Below are 24,729 nucleotides of genomic sequence, written 5' to 3'. Positions count from 1 at the left end.
CCACCCTGAGCGCCTGCACTGACACCGTCCAGTCAGCCCCGAGGCCCCCTTCAGCACGACGGCTTTCATCCTATGATCACACGTGCTTGAGGACACCAGGAGCTTGCAGCAAACGCTGTTACTGCAGGGGTCTCGATCACAGACTGCTTCAATCAAGGTCGGCTTCCAAGATGCCCACGACGTCCCCGTCCCTGGACAGGCAGCGCCGCTACTGCAACGGCCGAGCTTCCGGAACTGACACTCAGACTCGCTGCAAGCTCCACCGAAACCCCAGCGGAGTTCCCCACGTGGCTAGAGAAACTGCAGTGAAGGCACGGAGCCAGGGAGACAGAGAGCCGAAACAAGTCACCCGAGCGCCCTGAGCTTCGTACCTGCTCGTGACCATGAAAACTGTCCTCCTGCTCCCCAGAACGGCACAGTGGTACTGGTAGGTCTCCCCTTCCAACTTCTTCACGTGATTCTGGAAAGGAGGCAAGACCCACAGTTGGTGAGTCTATGGGCTTAATAACACAAAGACTCACCCACTGACTTATACAGAGGCAGACACTACACACGCGATAAAATGCCTGAAGGACAATCAGTGTTCGGAACAAATTTATTAAAATTAAAAAGTACAAGTCTACATACTGGCATGTGAAACCAGAAAAATTTTCATAACAGATTTCTAAATTAACTTCCACTGTTGTTTTAAAAGAAAGTTATGTATTAAATGCATAGCAAGTGATACTGTTAAAATAAATTTTGTGCTGTGATAAATTAGATATTTTAAAACATCAACCAGAAATAACACTTTAATTAAGGAACAACAAACATATGCTAATACAAAACCACTACACTGACATTTCAATGTTTCTCAGACTGCTGTTCACAGCAAAGATTTTGGGGCGAGCCTATAAATTACCTGAAGTAATTTTAAATTTTGGAAATATGGTTGTACATTTTTCAGAGGATAGTTCATATTTTTTTGTCAGATTTTTTTGGGGGGGCTGGGTGGAAAGACTCACCCACTGATTTATACAGAAGTAGATACTATACACGTGATAAAATTCCAAGATAAATGGAATGACAGTTTTTGAATATTTGGTTGTACAGGTTAAACATATACTGAAAAGTAAATTTATATATGAAATTATATTTCTAACAAAAATTGCAATGGTAATATTAACATGAAGACTAAAATTTCAAAATAGTTGGCATGATGCATTTCCATAGAGAAATACAAGCATGAAATAATTCAAGTATAAATAATAGCACATTAAAGTATTTATTTTTCTTTTAAACTATCTTAAAACTATTGACTTGAGCTAGTCAACACACATTAACAAACAATAAAAGGTATTATAATGAATAGCAATAAATTATTATTAGTGACATTTTCTATAATACAATGAAACCAGAGGATAATACATCTAGAAATACAGGACGTAAATATATTGGAACAAATAAGACCGTAACATTTTATAACCAATAATGCATACCAATATTATTAAAGGAAAATATAAGCCATCTAATCACAAGCAAAGAGTGCATGCCTATAGACATTCCTCTAACACCTGAATACAAGTTTTTACAAGCTGATGGTTCCCAGTCTTTCCTTGACTGTCACAAAGGCCAAGAACAGCAGAGGAAGCTGCATGGACCTGCGGCTCAGCCTCAGGCACTCCAGGGGGGTGGCAGCTTCCACCACGGGGCCCCTGCCTCACAGCGCACCTGGGAATTAGCTAGGTACTTTGCTCAACTGGGCCTCAATTTCTTCAAGAAGAAAATGAGAGAAGAATATAACAATTATGTGCATTTATTTTCAGCTTGAAATTTTAATGCTGAAATATTTAGTTTAGAATTGCAAGTGCAAGAAATAAGAACTACTTCTTATCTGAGCACGTTTCATCAGTTACAGACTCTGCATCTGGGCACCAGAAGCCTTATGGGCGCCACCACCGCGACGTGCTTCCGCAGGCCTCCCTGGCTCTGCTGGAAATCCTTCCCGCTCTGGGTTCAGAGGAAGACAACTGCCAATGGCAGCAGAACAGCGCCGCTGATAAAATCTCCACTCTCCCTCCTCTCGATGTAGCAAGGAGTTCAGCAATAGGATGCAAAAGCCCGTTACCCAGTGACTCATTTTTTGAGTTAATTCTGAGCACTCAGCACAAGATATGAAAAAGCAAAATGTATACTAATGTTTATCATAACATTATTACTGTTAGTAAAAGACACATTTTTAATACCATGAATTTAAAATAAAATACATGATGTAAAGCTACCCAAATGATGGTAATGTATGAATTTAAAGTATTAATGAAGCATTTCTAAGAACATGAAAAATATAATCAAGCAGGAAAGGCAAGGAACAACATTTTAAATTTTGAATAATCTGAATCAAAACAATATTAACTATAAAACCAGTTATGTACCTGTACATACAGTAAACAGTAATCCTAGGAGAACAGGGAAGCAACAGCAGAGCTCAGGCTAGGAACGCAAGGTGTGGGAAATCCTTACATCTGAGTATTAAAGAAGGCAGAGCAACACTCAGCAGGAAGGAATTGGGGATCAAAAGACCAAATAAACTACCGGAGTATGGGTCTAGTGCAGTAAGGGGCACAATGCCGGCACTCCACACTCTCGTCCTCTTTGCTACTTACCCTTTGTTATACTTGGTCCCTGGTGGACGTGCTACTTGTAAAAATACCCAGTACAATCTAAATAATCAACAAATACTTCTTACCCAAATAACTGAGCAAAGAAAGACAAGGGTGCAGCAGCCTACTGCCCAAGACTTGGGCTGGTCTCCCTTGGGAAAACACCAAGTCCTCTCGGTGACTTACATCCTATTGTTTCTTGTAACTATAATACATTACAGTTCAAGGGACTGTTCAATAACAAAAATTAATAAGACAAAATGACTGTATCTAAATAAGCTAATAAAGTTTCTTGAGGTTTTGTACTTTCTAACATACAATTGTTTAAAAAAGCCACATGGAAAAGGTTAACAAGGAGCTAGACAAAAAGACAAGTAAACAAGAAAAAAATCTTCAAGTATGCAAGTTCCCCAAAGTTAATTCCCACTAAGATCATGATACAGCCAGGGAAATTAAAAGTCCCTGTTCTTATCCAGGAATCTCCGGAGACAACTACAGCATCTCAAATCAGTGACCGCGCTGGGTCTCACTGAAACTGCAGGTGCTGGGCCAGCCTCGCCTTCCCTAAAGCACCCAGGCGCGAGGAGCCGGCCAACAACTTTACACACTTATGTTTTGTCATACTCGGTCCCGCAGGATGGACACTGTGTTGCCGGGGTGGGCAGGGTGCTGCGGGGCCGGCCGGGCCGCACGTACTGGGCAGGCAGGCAGGTAAGTGCTGGCCCGGAAGCCCTTCTCCGGCCCCAAGAGCAGCCGTTCTCCTTCCTCTGTGTGCCCTGCACTAGCTGGCCTTTAGATGCCATGTTTCCTGTAAAGCGTTCATTTTAAAAATGAATCATTCAAAATATTAATTATTTTGATAAGTGTAGTTTTAAAAAGTATAGAATTCAACTGAACAACTGTTGTATGTTAACAGTTTCACTGTGTTCAAATATGCAACATATTAAAAATCTAAATTTGTACTTTGGTTTGCTTTGCGTAGAGCATAAACTATGAGATGAGAACATTTCCATCATTTATTACAAAAATTTACCTTTTTATATTTTCTATTTACACTAATTAAACCTAAAAATTACAAAGCAAACATAACCAACAAGGAGACTGGATCTTTGAAAAGCCTAACTGTAAGACTGAACACGTACACAACATGGATTAAAAGGGGAAAAAAGAGAGAAGGGAAAGTCTCAAAATCTGTGAGACAACTCTCACTTAAAAGTGTCTGGAGACAAGGGCCGGCCTGACAGCTCAGCAGCGTGCGTGCCGGCCTGCCCCAGGCGCGCTGGGACGCGACCGAGACTGGGCAAGGTGGGGCGCCTGAAACCCCAGTGCTTCAGAGGCTGAAAACAGGAGGATCACTACGAGCCTGATCTAGGTGGTGAGACCCTGTAGACCCTGTCCTAAGCACAGGGGGGGAAAAAGTCTAAAGACAGACTCAGCAATCCACATTTTACTTATTGAAACAAATACCACAATTCATTGTCCCTTACCCTTGAGTAAGGTTAGTGATTTGGGAAGTAAGAATCTACTGCCTGCCATCATGACCTGTAAACCTGAGGACACATTCAACAAGCCAAATATAAAAACTATCCTTTTTTTCAATTTTTCCTGAAATGCACATAAATACCATAGATAAAATTTTCAAAAAGACAGTAAAATTATATGCTTTTGGACTCTTTCACCTACTAAATGGAGAGCAGCTGTTTCCTACAACCTTTCATCTTCTGCACTGCGCTCTCACCCCGATGCTGTATTACTAGACAGGCTATCGTTTGCATTTGTAATCAACTCTGCTCTCAAAAGCTCAAGCAGAGACGAGAGTCACAAAGGCAGCATCACTACAGCTGACCCTGAGCCTGACTCCCACAGTCCGTACCACACTCTGCTTTGATTTAAGGATGGTATCAAGTAGTAGTATAGGAAACATTTACTCTTGTATTTCCAGTTCTTGCTGTGTAGGCATAAAAAGAAAGAAAATAAAGTTAGAAGCATGCAAAAAGACAAAATGGAATATGCACAATAAAAACCAAAGGAAACAAATGACTAAGAGTCATTTATTTTAAAGTCAAGGAAGGAAAATATTAATACAATGTCTTTGGAGGAAAGCCAGTGATGGGAAAAGCAGCAGTCTATTTTATATAAACTGTTGAAATATAACAAAACTAAACAGACCGAAAATTTTAAAGGTTAAACAAACTGTACCTACATATTACCTTTCTTTCTCTCCTCCAGTTGCTTACCTGAATACATCTAGATTTACAAAGTAGTGCAAATGAACTAATTTGTTGGGGAGAAAAAACAGCAGTGGAATTCCAGTAATGAGCTACAAAGCAGGAAACCAAACCTAACAACGCTAACTGAATGAACACAGCCTATGGCTTCTTTGAACATCATCTTTTCTGCACCAAAAAGCTTTGCTCTGGTGCAGAAAAAAAACTCACCAGTTATGTACAAGTAACATGCCACCCTAAAATAAAAAAATAAGCCACCAAAATCCACCCTGCAACCCAGGGAACATCCCTCAGCGCAGCGCATCAGTCAGCAGCTATAAGGGGCCTGCAATCTGGGCTCTAGAATCCTTAAAGGTAAATGCTGCTGGACCTGGAGAGCAGGACTTACCTCAAACAAGTCAGAGCCCTCCGACTCCTGCCTGTCATACGGACGAATGACGCCGTCCTCCTGGATTAGGCGAGGAGGCCGCAGGCTCGAAACCTCCTCAGCTGACTCTGCTGCCCTGAACAGGGTGGCAGAAAATCCATTTTCAAAATAATACAAAAACACATACTGACTAACCATATAAATATGTGATAAAAACCAATGATAATTTTATGCAACCTGCCCAAAGTAAAGCAAAAAGTTTTAAGACCAATTTTGAACCCAAATCTCTTAACGTCTTCTTAAAGAAAAGGTCAGATACTAAAAGCAAACACCACATCACCGACTCTTTCATTTCTTGGTGTCCAGCACAGCCTCTGCGTGTGGTGGGACCAACAAGCACTTGGTTTCTGGCAGCTACATCATGTCATGGTGACACTTGCCTGGAACCCTCGCTACTCAGGAGGCTGAGGCAGAAGGATCACAAGCACTGGCCCAGCCTGGGAAGCTCAGCCTCATCTCAAAATAAAAAAAGGGGTAGGGTGCCAATCAGCAGCACACTGTCCTTAGTGTGACCTTCAGCACGCGTGTATGTATTTGCTGAAGAAGAGAAACTGGGCTGCAAACATCTTTTCTCATTCCTTTCTGGAGGTCTCCTACCTTGTCAAGCTGCCACAACGTCAGTGGGCGAGCCCGGGACCCCACTCCCGCCCGCACCGCGCGTGGCAGGCACGCTCACCTCTGAATGCCCTGGAAGGCGCTGCTGGCCATGTCCACAACCCCTCCTGCGGGACGAGCCACAGCGCCCACGAGCCCTTTTCCGATTCCTTTAAAGAATCCAGCAGCTCCCTCCTTTTTGGCACCTTCAGAAAAGAGGAGGATGAGTTCAGAGGGGTATCCGGAGTAGGCAGAGCCGTGCGCCAGACTGTGAGAGCCACAGAGACTTGGCTTGCTAAAGAAGCTGAATTTAATCCTCGCAGGACAAAACTTTGGGCCCTCGATGTATGCTACATGCAGATTCTTGGGTCCCAACTCAGGCCTACCGAGTCAGAACCCCCGAGGGTGGGTGGGGACGACAGACCAGCACCCTAGACCACCCTGTAGGACAGAGCTGCTCCTGGGACTGGCCAGCACCGGGGACTAGATGGCCTGAGAACTGCCCGGACGATATGCTCTCTTTTTTTGTGGCAACCATCAAGAATTTTAAAAGCAGCACGCCTTTAAAAATAAGTTAACTGAAAAAGTGAAATCACCACAATTTTTCAAACTTCGGATCCAAAGAGCTGTGCTCACCAGCAGCGCCCCCTACCCCCAGCCCTCCTACCGACCCATGGGGTGCACCTCTCCTTTCCTCCCCACTCCCTCTCCTAGAGACGCTGGAGGTTCCTCCAACTGGCCTATGTGGACACCTCCCAAATATGAAGCTACTCGGCCTGGGCTCCGGCGAGTGGGTCTCTGCACCTCACGCCACGTCTTCACGGTCATCCATCTGGCAGCATGTACTAGTGCCTGATCTCTCCTCGTGGTGGAGCAAAGCTCCACGGTGTGGCTACGCCATATTTCAATTACCCACACGACAGGTAAAGGGCACTGGGCCCTCCGGGCCTCTGCCAGTGCGCTGTCCGGGCACCTGCTCTCAACTCTCATGGGTGTGCATCTCATACCCAGAGATTCCCCCCAAGCCCACGCGAGGCCCTCGTGGCACAGGAAGGCTCCTGCCATAGGGGCTGCACCACTGCACATTCGGTAAGCAGTGTGCAAGGGCCCCGACTGCCCACTAGTCCCTGACCTTCGCCATCTTAACAGGCAGGAAGTGGTATCTCACAGTGATTTGACTTACACTTCCCTGATGACTAATGAATGTGCTTATCAGCCATTTCTACAAGTGATCAGAAAACATGGTAAAAGTTTAAACTGTAAGAAAATATATGGTACAGTAAAAAGCACAATGTCAACAAGCCCTCAAAACACTCATCCCTCCTGAAGTCCTCCTTCATGAGCACCTTTAGCTGCACTGTCACGTATGCCTCTCTGGCCAGAATCAATTCAGAAAACATTCCTTGAAAGGCTACTCTATGGAAAACTTTGGGAAACAGCCCAACAGTGATGGCATAGTGCCAGCCCCATAAACAAAATGGATGAGGACACAGCAGCGCCTCCGCGGGCCTGGCTTCCTGGGGGGCGGCCCTCGGCAGAGGCCGTGACTGTGCTTTTTATCACAACTCATAAGGACACCGAAGCAGGCGTCCACGATTGCTTCCGAAGTGGCAAGAGCAACGGTGAGCGGGACCGACCCAGAGGGGAGTGTTCGGGGGGATTCATGGCAGTGTCTTTTATTAATCTTTAACAAATCATCACATATTTCAATCACATCTCATGTCTTCTTTGGAGAAATGTCCACTCATATCCTTTGCCCACTTTAACTGACCCTTGTAAGGGTTCTTTATACATTCAACGCATGTCTTTTATCAAATATATGGTCTGCAAAAATTTTCTTTCAGTCTGTGGACTGTCATTTCTCTTTCTTGATGCCTTTTAGGCATAAAAATTTTAAATTCTAATGCAGTATAATTTACCTACTTTTTGCTTTTCAACTGTGCTTTTAGTATTACATCTAGAAAGCCTAAACCTATGCCCCAGTAACAGGTTTGCTTCTGTATTTTCTCTTCAGTTCTATAGTTTTGCGCTTAGGTATTTAGCCTACGTGGAGCTCATTTGCATACAGTCCAGGGTAGCTAAGAGTCTGATTTTATTCTTGTTCCCATCACATCACTATCCAGTTGTCTCAGCACCATCTGCTGAAGACTGCTCTTCCTTACAGGTTTATCTTGGCACCGCTGCCGACATCAATCGACCGCAGCCGGACGGCTCTATCTCTGGCCTGTCACCTGTCAGTTACGTGCCACTGATCTCTGCGTCTACTCTTAGGCAAGCGTCACTCGGCTTTCCCACTACAGCTCTCTACAAGTGTTCAAATCGGGAGGCGCAAGTCCTCCAAATTTGCTCTTCTGTTTTCAAGACTGTTCCAGCTACTTTGGGTCTCCTGAATTTTCATACAAATTTCAGATTCAGCTTGTCAACTGCCACAGGAAAGCCAACTGGGATTCTGACAGGGATTGCGCTGAAGAATACGTGCCTTTTAAATGAGATTATGAAAAAGAGAACCACAGAAAAACCTCGAGCCAGTTACGGCCCGGGTCTCAAAGGCGCTGGCTGGCCTGCCGGCGGCCCTGCCGAGCGCAGCACTCACAGGGGGAGCCTGACCCCAGCGCAAGGCGTCCACCTCTGAGGAGAGCACACCGAGTCACCGAAGAATGTGAATACAGAAGTCAGGCCGCGGTCTTCTCAAAATTCTTGTAGCAACATCTGTTATATGCTTATCACAGTTTCTCCAGCACTGACCTCTTCACTAACACCCCAACCTACCTTCCACGGGCTTTGTTATTATGCCGGTCACTCCACCAACAACTCCCTGCAAGAGAAATCAACCATAAAGGCTCAGGAGAGAGAAGGCGCCTAATTTTAAAGCAACCACTAGAGGTCTCTATAAACATACTAGGAAGAAAAACAAAGGCGAAAGACCCACTTGATAACGCGGATGTGCAAGCACATTATGATTTTAAATTATCACAGAACTTTTTAAATGCAAACATCGCACAGAAGGGAGAGCAGAAGAGCTGACAGAAAGACCCCGTCTGGCGCTGTTACCTGCCAGCCGTCTAAGCACGGGGAGTTGATTCAATCTCTGCATGTCTCAGTTTCCACATCAATAAAAATTAGTTGAGTGAAATAGTCTAATTATACATCTTAATGAGATTACTTTTTCATTTCATGTAAGTGTACAAAACTAAAAATAAAGAAAACTCTCAAGCATAGCAAATAACCTGACAAATAGAGCATTTTAGAGACTGTAACATAATTTTTAAAAACCGCTGGCTCAAACACAAATTGGAGTTTTCTGAAATTATTTCCAAAATTAAAACATTAATATAGTTATACATTCTTAATAATTGTCACAAATGGTAGGCTAGGCCAGGTGTGGTGGCACACACCTGCATGCCCAGCACTTCGGAGGCTGAGGCAGGAGGATTGCCATGAGTCAGAGGCCAGCCTGGGCTACACAGTGAGTTCAAGGTTAGCCTGCACTGCACAGCATGGCCCTGTCTCAAAAAGACCCACAAGAAACAAAGAAAGAAAAGGGACCTAGACTGTGTACTTCAAAGCGTTCATGTAAAAGTTCCAGGCTTCCTGAGCACTGAGCAAGGCACTTACTCGCAGGAAGCCCTTTCCTCCTCTGGCCAGGCTATCTCCAAAGTCTTTAGGCTGCCGGCCCATCTCTTCTCTTCTTTTTTGCTGATATTCCTTATCCATTGTAATTGCTGCCAAACCTTTCCCAACAGAACCAGTGATCCGGGATACAACGCCTGCTGCACCACCTATGGAAGCCCAGAGGAGAGAGTCACGGGGGGGCCTGGGGAGGCACCCCACAGGGCACAGCATGCAAAGCCTTCAGCCAGCAAATAGGGCTCATACGTCTTTTCTTACCATCTATCAAATATTGATGTTACACTGATTCAAGACTAGAAAGACATTTAAAAATCAGTAGGCTGATATTAAAGTATTTTTCATTTAAAAATATGCCTTTTAAAAGACATTAAGACAGTGATTCCACTTATCAAGTATAATCACTTTTTCATAAATGTATTTATAATAATATAACACACACACACACACACACACACACACAAATTGGTGATACATACCCACTGTGTGTCCAAAGAGACTTCTCACACCAATCACTAAGCCCTCCGCAAATTCTTCAGGACCTTGGACAGCACCCTGGCACAAAGGAAGGTGACTAATATTCAGTTAAGTTTAAGACTTCTAAAATGAATACAATGAATGTATCAATATTGATAAAGGCTAACTAGACAATTTTCATCCTCTTATCTCAAATATTGCCAGAACATCACACTAATCAAAGATATTTTCTTCCCACATGACCTCAGCAACATCCCCGGCTTTAATGCTAACTAACCTTGTCACACAAAGCTGCCTCAGACTGTGAAGCCACCTACAGGCCCCGTGAGTCCGTACATATTTTGGGCTCTCCAGTTCTCCCCCTTGTTCTCCCACTTCGTCCTTCCAAAACCCTCACCGCACTGGGCTCCCAGGCTCTTTGAAGGGAGGTGGACAAATCAGATGAAAGCCTGAACATGGAAGTAGCTTGGGCTTTAAGGCCCCACTCGTCCTTACTGCACCGGGGCAACAGCTTCAAAACAGTCTTCAGTTTATCTGGTATTCTAAATATACTAATAACTACATTAAATGCGAGAACATAGGCAAATTTCATTGTCCGGAAAAGCACCACAAGCGTTCATTCAATTCTAAAACAAGCTTTCAGTGTCATCTCCAGTACTTTTAAATAAATATGTAAAATTTATTTTTATTAAATATTAGTCATCACTAGATGTAATTAAAACACAAATTACTGTCACTGAAAAACTTTATACCCATTATTAAACCTTTAAAACATCAATACCTGGAAGGGCTCATAGAAAAATGCTTCAACTCCTTCAGACAGCCCTCTGATTAATCCAAACGGGTTTCCAAGCACATCCAAGCCCAACACGAGGACATACATCTGCTTCAGGAACTAAGGGAGACAAAAGGCAAAACTCAGTCCTGCGCAGCCGTACAAAGCAGCAGCGTCACAGCACGGCAGGGCAGGTGTGCTCCAGAGGGCGCCTGGGCTAAGACAGCCGTGCCGGGCCGTGACCCCGCCCCAGCCACCAGCTGCCCCGCACCGTCACAGGCACTGTGCCAGCACGGCTTTCCAACCAGAGCTGAGCGTGAGGTGCTGCCTGCCCTTTAGCACTGATGGCGCCCGCCACAAGCCTCGGAGCGCCTGTCGGCCTCGGCCTCATCTACGAAATGGAAAGCTCCGTCAACCTTGCACGGGCAAGAATACCTCCTGAACAAATCATAATTCAGTAATAGTGGTTGTCATTTTTACCTTGCTATCACTACTAACTTTAAATTATGTGAAGAATAATTAGAAACTAAAACAAAAATAAGAGAAGTTAAATTTATTTGAACATGCAATTACCATAACGTCTGTACATCCTACAGAAGACACGATCTTCCAGCAGAAGATGAAAGAGGAAGTCACCTGCAGTCACAGGGTGCAGCCCCGGTACCACGGGGCAGCAGACACGCAGGAGGGAACAAGACCACAGCCTCTCCCGCAGGCCACTACACTACGCTTCAGGGACAACTGTCCCTGAAGAGCTCAAGAGTCATGACACCAAAATCACTATTCTTCGCACAGTGGTAATAAGTGGAAAGGGGAAAAGGCACAGCAGGAAATTTTTGAAAGATGTACAACGGAATTGAAGAACAAACTGATCGTTTAAGAAAAACACCAAACACTGAAATTATAATTTGAGGTAAAGGGGCCGAAGATACAGCTAGGTGGCACAGCACCTGCCCGGCAACACGAGGTCATGAATTCGATTCCCCATACCAAAACAGAAAAAAGAAAAGCAGCAGCTTCGTAGACAGTACCACATATGAGACAAGCGCACACAAATGCTTTCTTTTGGAACTTCCTGAAGCCTACTCCTCGCACACCGCCGCCTGCCAAGAAATTACCTGCTCACTGTAGTGCCTGACGACGCTCCACACGAGCTGGTCTCGCCTGTAAAACTGGTACTGTACTTCATAATAAGCAAGTCTGGGAGGAGAAAAAGGAAAATTTCAAGGCACTAAAATTACATTCTGGAAAAATAAGGACTTAAAACATCAGCGACAGCTCGCTCCAGTCACAGTGCTTTCACACCTGACCTTGCGTGACACGCTCCTGGCTGGGGTCTACATGTTAGGGTAAAGGGTGATGTAAAGTGGCACGTTCTCGTGCAGGCTGACGGCAAACACATGGGAGAGGAGGCGATTCCTTAAAGCCAACCACAATCGCACCACTCTGGAGTTTTTCCAGTTTTCTCGTTTCCACTTTTAATTCTTTTCTCCGCCATTTTAAAGTATTTACAACGTGTCATGTGCCCCGTGACACTCCAGCACGGAGGCTAAGTATCTCTGTATCTCCCAAGTTCCATGAAACCGCTCTGGGCGCACAGCACCGACTGCCGGTCTGAGAGTGTGACCGCTTTCAGTGACGGCTGCCACCTCCACTGCCCCCAGGCCCAACTCTATGGTAGTAAGGCCACCACCTGTGTGCAGAATGTAACTCTCTGCATGCTCTTCAAGGTTATTTTTTTCACTAAATTCCCAGAACAGATTTACTGAATGACAGACCACAAAAACAGACTTTTGATACATGCAGTTTTTCAACTTACAAGCACTGCAGAAAAGTGTCCATTTCCTAAATCCACTCCGTCTAGTACGAAGACCGTCCACATTTTGAAATTTATGATAACTAGTGCTGATGCGCATATACTTTTGATAAATACTATCATTAGACACTGAAGTATCGGCCGGCCACTTCATCTTCCCTTCTCCGCGCGCCTCTCGTGGCTGTGCACACGCCGTTAATCACCCCACGCTGGGGGTCACTCTACCCCTAGCTTTTGTTTCATCTTCTCTCATTTTACTATGAAATAGTCCATTTTTATGTGGTCCAATCTATTTCGTATCTTACAGCTCAGATTGCCTCTGCTCACAGATCTGACAGTATTTAACTTTTTTAAAGTCTATTCAGTTTCAATTTTACATGGTAATTTTATCCTTTATTTCCTATGAAATTTAATAGTGCAGTAGTCCCTCACTTATCGCAGTAAGTGAAAATCAGCGAAATAGCGACCTCATCTTTATTTTAGTGTTTATATGCATTTTAAGGCTTTATAAGCCCTCCCCACTCTTCTAAACCTTTCCCATGCTTCTAAAAGCATTTCTACTGTTCTTAACCATTTTCTAAACTCACCAACCTGCGTAATTGTAACAATATACATATATGTACAGTATAGCAAAATCCCGTGATATGGGGAAAAATCTGCGTAAATGATTTAGATTAGTATTTTTTGAAAACCTGCAAAACAGTCCATGAAAGTCGCACCACGAAGCAGCAGGGATTACTGTATGCATACAGGATGGAAAGAAGTGGAAAGAACTTTCTCCAGCCTAAGTCCTTGTCCCGATACCACTGTTGAATATTCAATACCATAATCAGTTTTGAATTTACATGTAGCTGGCACACATAAATATCCTCAAAATAAAAGGCAGCAAGCAGTTGCCTTCTTTCTATACTTTGCTGGATAGCTACAGTGAACTCTCACCCCACTGCTACGTATGTCTAAATACAGTAAAATATAACATTTTTATTCTATATTTAGATTACGCAGATATGGGTAATCAAAGAAAATATAAGACTTCATCCTAACAGTTATTAATAAAATAAGCACATCTAACGACCATCATCAAAAATGGACCAAACTCTTCAGGTAGTAAGAGTTGTCAATTTCCTAAGCTAGTATTACAGAAATAGAAAAATTAATAGCCAGGAACCCAACGTTGGTGTAAGCGGCTCCCGCTGCACTAGAGCAAAGCCTTACTTGAAGACGAGGTCATCCACGTCGGTGAGGGTGGCGCCGATGCTCTTCAGCAGCAGGTTCACAGAGTGAATCGCAATCATTTCCTGCTTGTCGGACTCCTCTCCTCCAGAACTCAAAGACAGACTCAAATGCAGCTAAAAGAAACACAACATTCAATAAATGAAAGCAGGAAGACAAAAACTCCAGGAAGAGCGCCTCCCGCGGGGCACGGCGGCTGCACGTGTCTTTGCATTACAGCCCCACTGGGACCTGCTGTTCATTCTGTACACAGACAGAGAACTACTCACTTCTGTCTGATTCTCATTTATTTTTTGATTAAATACAAGTGATCCGACTCAAAAACAGAGCTCTATTTTCATTCTAAGTATACAGATACCATTGTGTCAGTATGAAGAAAGTGAAACCCTGTAGAAAAATGGGGTATTTTGAGAAGATATCACCTGGCACAATCTGCCAGCTAAAATAGGAAATTACTTTCATCCAATTAAGATACATAACTCATAGCAACAATTAATGATAACAATTATGTTTTAATTACACTATAAAAACAATGAGCAATGACATGACAATTATGGAACAACTAGTGAGTTGCCAAATGAGCAGTTACAAGAGTTATAAGGCTTTCACTTTCCAGGCCTCCAACTCGGTGCGGGAGGAGGAGCTCTCCGCCTTCCCACCTGGCTCCATGTTACCCAACAGCACACCCGTGCGCTGGGGCAGCCCGAGCTGTGCTGGCAGAGCAGACGACTGTCCTGCTGCACTCCGTCCTGCTCCCTCCCGGGATGCTCCGCCTCACCCACCTGGAGCTACACAGGGTGGACTGGCACTAGCGCAGAAATCCAGCTTTACGCTCTGCTGGGTTTTCTGTACTGTGGACATCCACCCATGTGCAGGCTTACTGAGCGCAGGGAGCCACCAAGCGTTAGGCTGCCCTTCTCCCCAAGGCAAAGTCAACGTGACAACAAAAACAACTGCAGCTCACGATCCTCATTACTGTACTGCATGGTATAATTCCCAGCGTGTCCAAGAACATGAACAGAAAAATTACTGATCTTCAACACTCCTTCAAATTATGAATTCCACAAAGTCACTTCATGTCTGACCAGCAATTTGGATAACAGGAATTCAGTAAATTGTGTTGAAGACTATTATTTAATCCCATGAAGAACTGATTTTGCTTACTAATAAGAAACTTTATATAACCTATCACAAAAAATACCAATTTTAAACCTGATATGATGCATGCATCTGATATCATGAAACATATTTTAAAATAATCCTATTTTATAAAACCATCCATTTAAGCTCAATTGATCAGTGAATGCAACTGAAAATAAAGTGTTGTAAACAGTTTTTGAGAATGTAAAGGATCATCAACATTTTACAGAGTTTCTTAATTATAAATCTGGTCCATTGCACAAGTTTAGAGCCCTATGGTTGATAGGATTTGTAAGCTTCCTAAGTAGTCACCTTTCCCTGTAAAAGCTAGAAAGAATGAAAGGGGAAAAGGAAATGGGTTCATAAAGTACAAAATCAGGCAAGTGAAAGGTATCCAATTTTCCACTCCCGCAGTTACAATCAAATTTTGGAAAGAGAAAAACCCTCACATCAACAGTGTAATACCAACTTCAGCGCTTTCACATTCTGGCTGGGGCACCCATTACAGCTTTCTGTTTAGACAGTGACAGTAGTTACGAAGTGCAACCGAAACATTAGATGTTGGTGAGCACTTCCACACGTAATTAAGAAATGCCTCTGTCAGCTTCTTCCTGGAGTGCGGGGTTATTAGTCGAAGCCAGAGCACACGCTCTAGTGGTTTCTCTGTGGGAATTAGGACTGTACATCTGTTACAGAGAACTATCTTAATTATTACCATTAATCAAAAGAAGTGCTCACCAAATACTTGATGTAACAAATTAAAAACACTTGCATATGGCCCTTTAAATGTCCTAAAACAATTACATTAAAATTTCAAAATAATAACAGACCTTAATAGGAGAAATGTGGAAATGTTCAAAGAAACTAAGAACTGACATATCGGTCAGGGATGTCTCCATTAATTCCACGTTTAGAGCATCAATATCTTGCTGGAGTAACTGTGTCTGAAAAACAAATCCAGAGTTTCTTTTCATTTTTTCTGTATTACAATGACCTTACAAGCTCACTGACTTCGTCTTTCTCAGTTCTCACTAGGAACGAAAATGTTACCCGTTTGCCTTCAGCATCAGGATCACTGGTTGGGGTAAACAGCGCGACAAGAGCGCCCAGAAACCCCTGGTCGACTTTCAACGCCATTTCCTGAATGAGGACCATGAAATACCTGCAGGAAAAACAAATTCCAAGGTGGAAAAGCGTTTCAATCAAACTTGGTGACTCTCAGTGTTAAAACTTGACCTGGGTCAAAAGCCACAGTAAGACAGTTACTTCATCTCTGAAAAATGACATCACCAAGAGCAAGTCCCACTCAGGCGGGACATTCGCACTACAGTAATAGCTGCCCTTTGGGGTAACACAACACTCAGCACTCGAAAACCTCAAGGTAGAGATAAACAAAATTAGAAGATGCAGCACGTGTCCTTCAATTTGTAAAGGTTACAGCAACCGCTTTAAAGAACACAGCCCACAAATACACGTATCATTTATACTTCATCACTTTATACTCTAACTGGAATTACAAATGAAGGTGATGGTTAGAGTTCTACATTTTAAGATATGTATAGGCTATTATTAAAATAAGGGTAAAAATTTCCTGACTAAAAGCGGATTCATATGTTCAGCTGGAAAACAACCTTATACAGAAATCACTTGAAAAGAGCAGGACTTTCAAGATAAATTATCATTTGAGATTCTTTTAGATAAGCAGTGAAAATCTTGAGCTGAGCACAGTGGTGCATGCCTGTAATCCCAGCACTCAGAAGGCTGAGGGAGGCGGATCGCTGTGAGTTCAAGACCTGCCTGGGCTACAAAGTAAGCTTGAGGCCAGCCTGAACTGCACAGCAAGACCATGTCTCAAAAAGAAAAGAGAAAAAAAAAACAAAACAGTGAAAATCTTTACTCACTTGAACTGTAACACTTTACTGTACTCATTAAATCTTGTGATTACACTCACATCAATGAAAGGTTTGGGCTCTAAAAGGAAGAACACAGCAGAAAAAAATGTTTTACACAAAATAAAACTAAAGTCTACTTAAATCTATGAGCAGGGTTTGCCTGCACTTCTGCTCTTTACCTGAATCCAAAGCAATGGACTTCGGAGGAGCCACAGGATGAAACACAACAGGGAACATTGTACCTGGTAACTGATTGTCAATCTGAAAAAAAAAAGACAACCAGCTCAGGTTTTAATTAAACAGGCACACAGAAGAAGCTGCTGCTTTGATCATAACTGCGCATCTGCTGGTCCACGTGACACTTGACAATCCGTAAAACTTCTTACATGCCTCACCGGGGACAGGCCCTTATATGAAACTTCCCTCACACCTGCATTAACATGTGTACTAGTAGTGTACATATTTGAACCCGTGCAATCTATGAGACTTCTATCTGTGGCTTAAGTAAAGTGTAAGTAGCTATGAAATTAGAGAATATAGACTAAAAGAGAAAAAAAATGAAAATATCTTAAATAACAACAGTTCAAAGGAAGGACACAAGGAGGAGAGGAAGCCATCAACAGCCCACAAGTAGCCTCCAGTACAGCCCATTCCTCCCCAGGACAAGTAACACAGGAACGGTTCATTTGAGAATCTCACCACAAATGCAAGGGACATGTAAAAATAATGTCCTCATAAGAACTCAAAAGAAGAAATATAAATAGAAAGACACAACACATTTAAAAGGAAAGCAAGAACTTGAGGACTAGACAATGAAGAGAGGGCAAGGAAAAAAGCTGGGAAACATGACAGGGGCAAAGCCATACATTTATATGCACAAGATGGGTAAGGCAATGATCCTGAGAAACATTAGCAGGTTTTTGAAACTAGCAGGCAATGGGTAGGATTCTCACCCTGACTAACTATATATGCTGACACAAGCAACTGCACTGAAGATAGCAATGTGTAATAGAAGGGTCACGCTCGGAATGCCTGTCATTCTGGTCTTCTAAATACATACTTCTTGTCATGACATACCAATTATTACCATACTGTCTCTCAAGTAAAAGTTTGGTTTTTTTTTTTTTTAAATAAAGGGTAATAAATGAAAAAAAAAAGACACAAGGAAAAAATGTCACAGGATTGTTCTGCTACGATGCTGTATATGGTTAGATTTCTAAATTTCTGTGTAAAAATATGTTTATTCCTATTTTTTAAATGATTTTCTTTCATATTCTGTAGGGACTTAAAAGTTTAACATATCAATACCTGATGGAAAATACCTGTTCCATGTTATGCCTAAGAGGTTTGATATTTAGACAGAAAGGGTAAACTGAACTACCTATGTTGCAGGGTAATAATAAGCTTCTCTTCTGAAGGGTTAACAACCTAAGTTTGCAGATCAAAAATTAGAGGAAAGGAAGGGCTGCAAGGACAGCCAACATTTTGGCCCTAGCCTTTCAAGGTCAGTGAAGACTCAGGACATAGGAGAACCTGTACTGTAACATCATGTAACTTAGTTGTGCCCCAAATTTTCTGATCAAGGAGATTATGGAGCCACAGAGGAAAGTGATCAATGATGTACAGTGTGCCTGGGGAGAGTCACATGGAGAGAAAAAACATTCTTTCAGGCTTTCGCAGAGAGCAAATTGGTCGAACAATGGCCGTGACTCATCCACATGGCTGACACTGACAAAGGATCTACAAAGCGCAGTACAGGGCTACAGGATAAATCCTGAGGGGACTTGACTGATCTTATCAGATACAAAAGTTACATTTCTTGTTATAGAGGTCTTGCTTTATCTTGGTCTTAACCATCCAGCAGAAAAGTATAAAAATGAGGTATATAAAGTAAAGCCATATTAATATGCTGAGCTGTGAAAGGTTCAAGTCAATAACTTCTGCAGATAACCCACTACTAGTGTGGACTGCTGGACTGTGTTGGATTGTTTAGCTGAATTCACGCACCTATAGTATTTAGATGCCAATGGAATACCCATCTCGGACAGGACTAAACAAAGAAAGGGGATATAAAGGAAGGACTATTTTGTATCTGTATATATAGAACAGTTAGGATAGATATGCAGCTACTTTCGCTTAATTCAATGAGAAGAAAGATGTGTACTAATAGCGTTTGGACAGGATATCCTGCCTGCTTCTTGTACTATGGATAACCACTAAGAAGATAATGTACAATGTATTAATTACTGAAACTCTCCTATTAATCAGTTTTGAAACTGTCTCATTGCTATTTCTCAATAAAATAAAATAAAAAATTTTTAAAAAAATGATGTCCTCTCAGGACAAGAAAGCCTGGGGGCAGATTAATGGGCAAATTCCGGTTTCCTTTCTCTCTTTTTTTTTTTTTTATTTTCGAGAAGGGTCTACAGGGTGTTCAGAGTTTCACTACTAGAACAAACTCATAGTGCTCCGCCTGTTTACAGCCTTCCAAGAGCTGGGATTACAGGTGTGCACTAGCACGCCCAGTGTCAATTGCCATCTCAGCATGCCCTGGGTGGGGCCAGGATGGCATGCCCAGGGATTGAACCCCCAGCCTCCGCGCCTGCTTACAGGTGCTTTAATCCACTGAGCTATCTAGCCGGCCCTGAATGGGCAAATTCAACAGCGTCAAGACTCTTGCGGTCTCTGAACACAGACTTTAAGGGAGATACTGTGCCCACAGGCTATACAAGAGAGGGAAAAAAATGCCAAGTAGGAGATGCCAATCTCTGTGTTTCTGACTCTGGCGCAGGGCACTGTCCGGGGCCTCACGAGCCCACCCACTGCATGACACTCCCAGGTCCACAAGACCCACGAGGCGCACCAGCGTTGGTATAAACACTACCAAGGTGATTACATTTATGCAAATAAGGATGGCAGCTCTCACCTGTAGCCAGTACAGCCTGGCCCTTAAACTCCTCTGATGAGGAGACTGCTTAAATTCAACCTGAATTCCTGATAGAAAATCTCGTTTAATAGGGCACCGAATGGGAAGACGCATTTCCATGGGAACTTTATCAAAATTGACCTGGAAAAAAGCACATTTTCCACAATGAGTTAGTGTTCTCAGAGTATCCCGTCTTACATAACTGCGTGTAGATGAAACTGAAGGCGCCAGAGACCTTTAATTCTGAGTCTCGCCCAAAGCTCTTGAGGCCATCTACAGCTGAGCTCTCTGAAGCAGAAAGGTACTAGGGAAACACCGTATAGTCAGCAGCCTGGGTGTGCCCAACGCTGGCGGCACGCCCCAGCCCCAGCCGTCACTTGGGCACAGCCGGCACGGTCAGGGTGGGGAGCGCAGCCAGTGCGGACTCGGCTCTCAGACAGCAAGACAGAGCTGCGCAGCGCTGACGCGCAGCCCGCGAGGCGGTCGCTGGGACCAGGCTCGAGGACTCTGCAGCGCACCCAGGCGCCTCTGGATGCCGGCATCATCTAAACGTAAGAACTGAGCGTGGTGTCCGTGGCTTCTCCACCAGTGAAGAGTCGATACAGCTGCCTTCACTTAGTAACTGCAGGCATAGCTCAGAACAGGAGTAACATTTCTAAGAAAGCCCCACAATTGCTGTATAATCTTAAAAAGTTTCACAAAACACCTGCAAACTGAACAAGTAATAAAAATACAGAAGAGAAGCGTTTAAATCAGGCTTCACAGTATATGACTGCAATCTACATTAGATTATAATAACATTATATAGTATTTCAATTATACACTGATTTTCCTACTAATAAGCATTTACTAATAAATATATCAATTTCTATACACAATGGACAGTAAAACTACTCACCCCCACTACCAACTCCAAGAAAATATACCTATAAAACTCAAAGCAAAAAACTGAAGAATACCTCAAAATTATTCTCCAGCTTCACCCAGCCGCGGCCCGGGGAGCCCTGGTGTCTCTGGTACGACTGCTCCAGGAGGATTATCTGCTTTTGACTAAAAGGCTTCCATTTCTGCTTTGGTTTCATTTCCCAAACCACACCAGAACTAAAACAATTCACACAGAAAACTGAATTAGCAACACAGACTTAAGTTTGCAGAACTGCTATTCAACTCAGATCAGTACAACCGCCCACATCCTCTGGAAATTACATTGATAAAAGAGATTTCTACAATACCTGATGCCACCTGTGTTGCAAAAGGGAGGTTACCTGAGTATTTACACAGCTACAGACTTCCATAAACTTTTTAACTGCTACAATTTAAAATACAAAAATAATAATTGAGTATAATTTCTAAAAACAAGGTTTACTAGTGAGAAAAATATTCTTCTTTTGTGGGAGTGAATCAGCAGGCCCTACCAAATCCCCCGCAGGTGTCCTTCGGCTGCCGCAATGTGACGAGGGTCTAGAAGTGATGCCTTGGAAGCAGGCGCTGCCAGACGGGGCAGTGAGCTAAAAAGTGCTGGTGAGACTGTTTTAATGCTCTTTTAATTATGTCAATGTATGACTTGAAATCCATTCATAAAACCTTATGGAATCCTTTTGTTGATATTTGTTTTTTAAAACATTGTGGATTAGGTGGAAACTCCTCACTTGCCAAATGGATATTAAAATGAGGAAATGTCGGGGCTGGAGAGATGGCTCAGTGGTCTAAAGCACCTACTTGGAACAAGCTTGGCGAAGCACAGGGACTGCGGTTCAATCCCCCAGCACCACATGCCAGCCAGCCACACACACACACACACTCACACACATTAAATAAATGTTAAAAAATAAAATAAAATGAGGAAATGTCCTAGTAATCTGCAGTGAGGTCAGAAAGCAAGCGAGCGCTGCTGGACGCTCCGAAGGCTGTAAAACGCATTCCCTCCGAATGCTTGGCACACTGGACGTCCCGCTTCTTGTTTGAACCCTGGTCAGCACCGGAAGTACACGCAGCAGCTCGATGCTACTTACTACTCAAGTTTTTTTTTCAAAACGAGCCCCCTGAAATGTAAGCTTCGCATGTAGCACTGTTAGAGCCTTCTAATTTTGGGCTGAGAGTCATTCAAAAATATTATCATGGCCTTAGCAAAAATAATTCCCAGAGTCACTCCATGTTCAGCAGCGACCACAGCTGATTCTTCGCTTCAGAAACTGTTCACTTTGGCCAGAACCCAAGACGAGAACAGCAGGGTTAGCACTGCCACGCCGCACGCCGGTGCATCCCTTACAACAGATGAGGAAACTGGGCTTCCCTTTCCAGTGTTCAGAAGCCAACAACAGCCAGCCTGCGAGCTGGGTGCCGCTCACCGCAGGATACCTCGGATCCAGTAGGAGAAAGCTGACGGAGCACTCCCCGGAGAGCACCCACCGACAGGCAATACCCAAGGAGCATAGGCTCCACGGCTGCGCATGTCCAAAGCTTTCGCCACTTGTTCCACCAAGTCTTTCTGCACTCCCACTGCCCGCATTTGGTGGCAGGTGCCTAGAAGAGCTGCCTCAATGTTCAGTTCTGCTCCTTCAACCTGGTCCAAGGTACTCGCACCAACGCTTTTTCTATGCAGACTACTGACAAGGGCTAATTCTTCAGGTACTTCAGACTCAAGCTTGAATGCTCTGATACGCAGCTCAGCGGCTCTGGGAACACCTGCAGGCCTATCCAGAGCGCAGACCACGCACTCACACTGCACCACTGGCCTGGCTTTTCCACTGACTACTGACGCTGCCCTCCGAGTCCCTGCTGCTCTATGGAACTGCTCTCGCTGAAGGGCTTCAAACAGGTTGGCTTCTCCGGGCGCTTTTCTTTAGCTCCGGTGCCAGACATGAGCCAAATGATGCTCCACGGGTAGAAGGGCTTCCCATCTTGGCTAAGGAATGACTCACTCTGAAACTCACTTCGGTTACCACCTCTTTTTTTTTTTTTCTGTACTTATGTCAAGAAATTCTGTTGTGTTGTATTAAGACATGATATTTGGAATCCTCTGGACATTGTTTTCACATGGTTTTCTTCACGCATGCTTCACTCATAAAGACTAATGCAGTTCATATTATTTCAGTTCTACTACGAAGCTGTTATGTAATAAGCCAATGCTCCACCACTTTGAAGTGTTTTGGTTTTTTTTTTTTTTTTTTAAATGGGCAGGTCCACTTTGATAGACCACCCCCAGCACACTGCGCCCTCAGGGTCACCTTCAAAGGCCACCACTGGTAATGAGAATAAACGTGCAGGAGCAAGCAGCGTGAACAGCACATACCGCGAGTTGGAGCTCCAGCCTCAGACAAAGCACAGCGAACACGCCTAAGTCCCGAAAGCCTTGGGAGCAACCAACCATGGCTTTCATGTAATTGTCATGTAGTGGTTTTTCTACCTTTTAAACATGTAAAGAATCAGTCTTAGATCAAAAGCCACAGAAAAGCAGGCAGCAGGCCAGACATGGCCCTCGGCCATCCCTTGCTGATCCTCGCAGGACATAACACTGCTTCCAGAATGATAAAACGCAGACCCACAATACATTAATTTGCATAGCACATTAGCCAATAATAATCACAAAAATCTTCACCACATGATGTTTAGGCGTTAATGAAATTACCAAACAAAACTATCTACTAGGAATTATACAAATCCACAAAGTCTTTGTGATAAAGCTCTGAGCAAATCAGAAGGAATCGTCCTCAACTTGATAGTGGGCCTCTCCAGGACCTACCCCTGACACCACCCTTCAGGACAAACCCGGTGACTTTGCAGGACGACCAGGAACAAGGCCGGGATGTCCACGCCCATCCCTCCCACTCAGCACGCAGTAAGACAAGAAAATAAAGCAGCGTAGGCATGTCGGGAGGGAGGGACACAGCTACCATCACAAACGACACAACTGTCTGCACAGAAAATCTCCAAAACCAACCAAAGAAGCCCACCTAAAAACCCACCTCTAACCAAGAAGCAAGTGAACAAGGTTGGGGGGCCAGAGAGAGAGCTCGGCAGTCTAAGTGCCAGCCTGTCAAGCACAGGAATCCAGGTCAACCTCAGGTACCACACGCTGTGCCAGCCCCGCACCCTGCCGCCACTGAATCTGGGCGCAGTGGCACCCACCTGTAAGGAGGAGCACTGTGAGTCTGAGCTGCACAGTGAGACCGTATCCAATACGTAAGTAATTTTTAAAAAATTAAAAAAAGACTGGGAGTTAGAAGATTACTATATGTCAACTGCATTCTTATGTGTCAGCAAGAAACAACTGTCATTACAGACAGTACCATTTACATTAATATCCAAATAATAAAAGTGCTTAGGTATAAACAAATCTAAAAAAAAATGTACACAATCTGCATGAGAAAAATTGAAAGTAGTGAAAGAAACCCAACATTTAAATAGAGAAGGGGCTGGGGAGACAGCTCAGTAGAATAAGCGCCTGCCTGGCAAGCGCAGGGGCTACAATGAAAGCCCAATCAAAATTTCATCAAAGAATTCTGCAACTAGCAACAAAGTGACTCTAAGCTTATATGGAAAGGCAAAAGGAGACAATATTGCAGGTCTGACTAAGTCAGAAGACTGATACTGCCCCACTCCAAGGCATACTAGAAAACTACAGCAATCGCGATAAGCTGGTATGGGTCACAGACCACATCAAGGAAAAAGAATAGAAAGTCCAGAAACAGACCCAAACAAATACAGTCAAATAATTTTTTAAAAGAAAAAAATTAACTGGACCAAAGATAGTCTTTTCAACAAACGATAAATGGGCACCCCATGCAATAAAAAGGTATCTACATATAAAACTTATTTCACAAAAATTAAATAGGTTTAAAGACAAAAAGGAAGATCACGGGGGCCTGCCCGGTAGCTCAGTTCTTTAAGTGGCTGCTTCAACAAAACAGTCAGGCTCAGGTTGCTTGGGTTCGATCCCCACAACACAATACAGC

At 43.6% G+C, this 24,729-nt stretch overlaps 1 protein-coding gene across 1 annotated transcript in view; it reads right to left on the bottom strand.

Moving 5' to 3' along the window:
• The window catches only part of Vps13c (vacuolar protein sorting 13 homolog C), a 170,179-nt gene that overhangs the window by 5,751 nt on the left and 139,699 nt on the right, over nt 1–24,729 (bottom strand). Inside the window, exons 68-82 of the mRNA XM_023712656.1 lie at nt 20,734–20,875; nt 19,775–19,915; nt 17,028–17,109; nt 16,858–16,927; nt 16,007–16,118; nt 15,787–15,900; nt 13,799–13,932; nt 11,886–11,967; nt 10,774–10,887; nt 9,995–10,070; nt 9,504–9,667; nt 8,658–8,703; nt 5,971–6,094; nt 5,256–5,370; nt 372–460 (exon numbers count right to left, since the gene is read on the bottom strand). Of these exons, the coding sequence (XP_023568424.1) occupies nt 372–460; nt 5,256–5,370; nt 5,971–6,094; nt 8,658–8,703; nt 9,504–9,667; nt 9,995–10,070; nt 10,774–10,887; nt 11,886–11,967; nt 13,799–13,932; nt 15,787–15,900; nt 16,007–16,118; nt 16,858–16,927; nt 17,028–17,109; nt 19,775–19,915; nt 20,734–20,875 (1,605 nt within the window). The remainder of the gene's footprint in view (nt 1–371; nt 461–5,255; nt 5,371–5,970; nt 6,095–8,657; nt 8,704–9,503; nt 9,668–9,994; nt 10,071–10,773; nt 10,888–11,885; nt 11,968–13,798; nt 13,933–15,786; nt 15,901–16,006; nt 16,119–16,857; nt 16,928–17,027; nt 17,110–19,774; nt 19,916–20,733; nt 20,876–24,729) is intronic.

The sequence above is a fragment of the Octodon degus genome, unplaced genomic scaffold, assembly GCF_000260255.1.
Source record: "Octodon degus isolate 3935 unplaced genomic scaffold, OctDeg1.0 scaffold00026, whole genome shotgun sequence".
NCBI lineage: Eukaryota > Metazoa > Chordata > Mammalia > Rodentia > Octodontidae > Octodon > Octodon degus.
The sequence above is the reverse complement of the archived record's forward strand: the minus strand, read 5'-3'. Positions and strand labels throughout refer to the sequence as shown.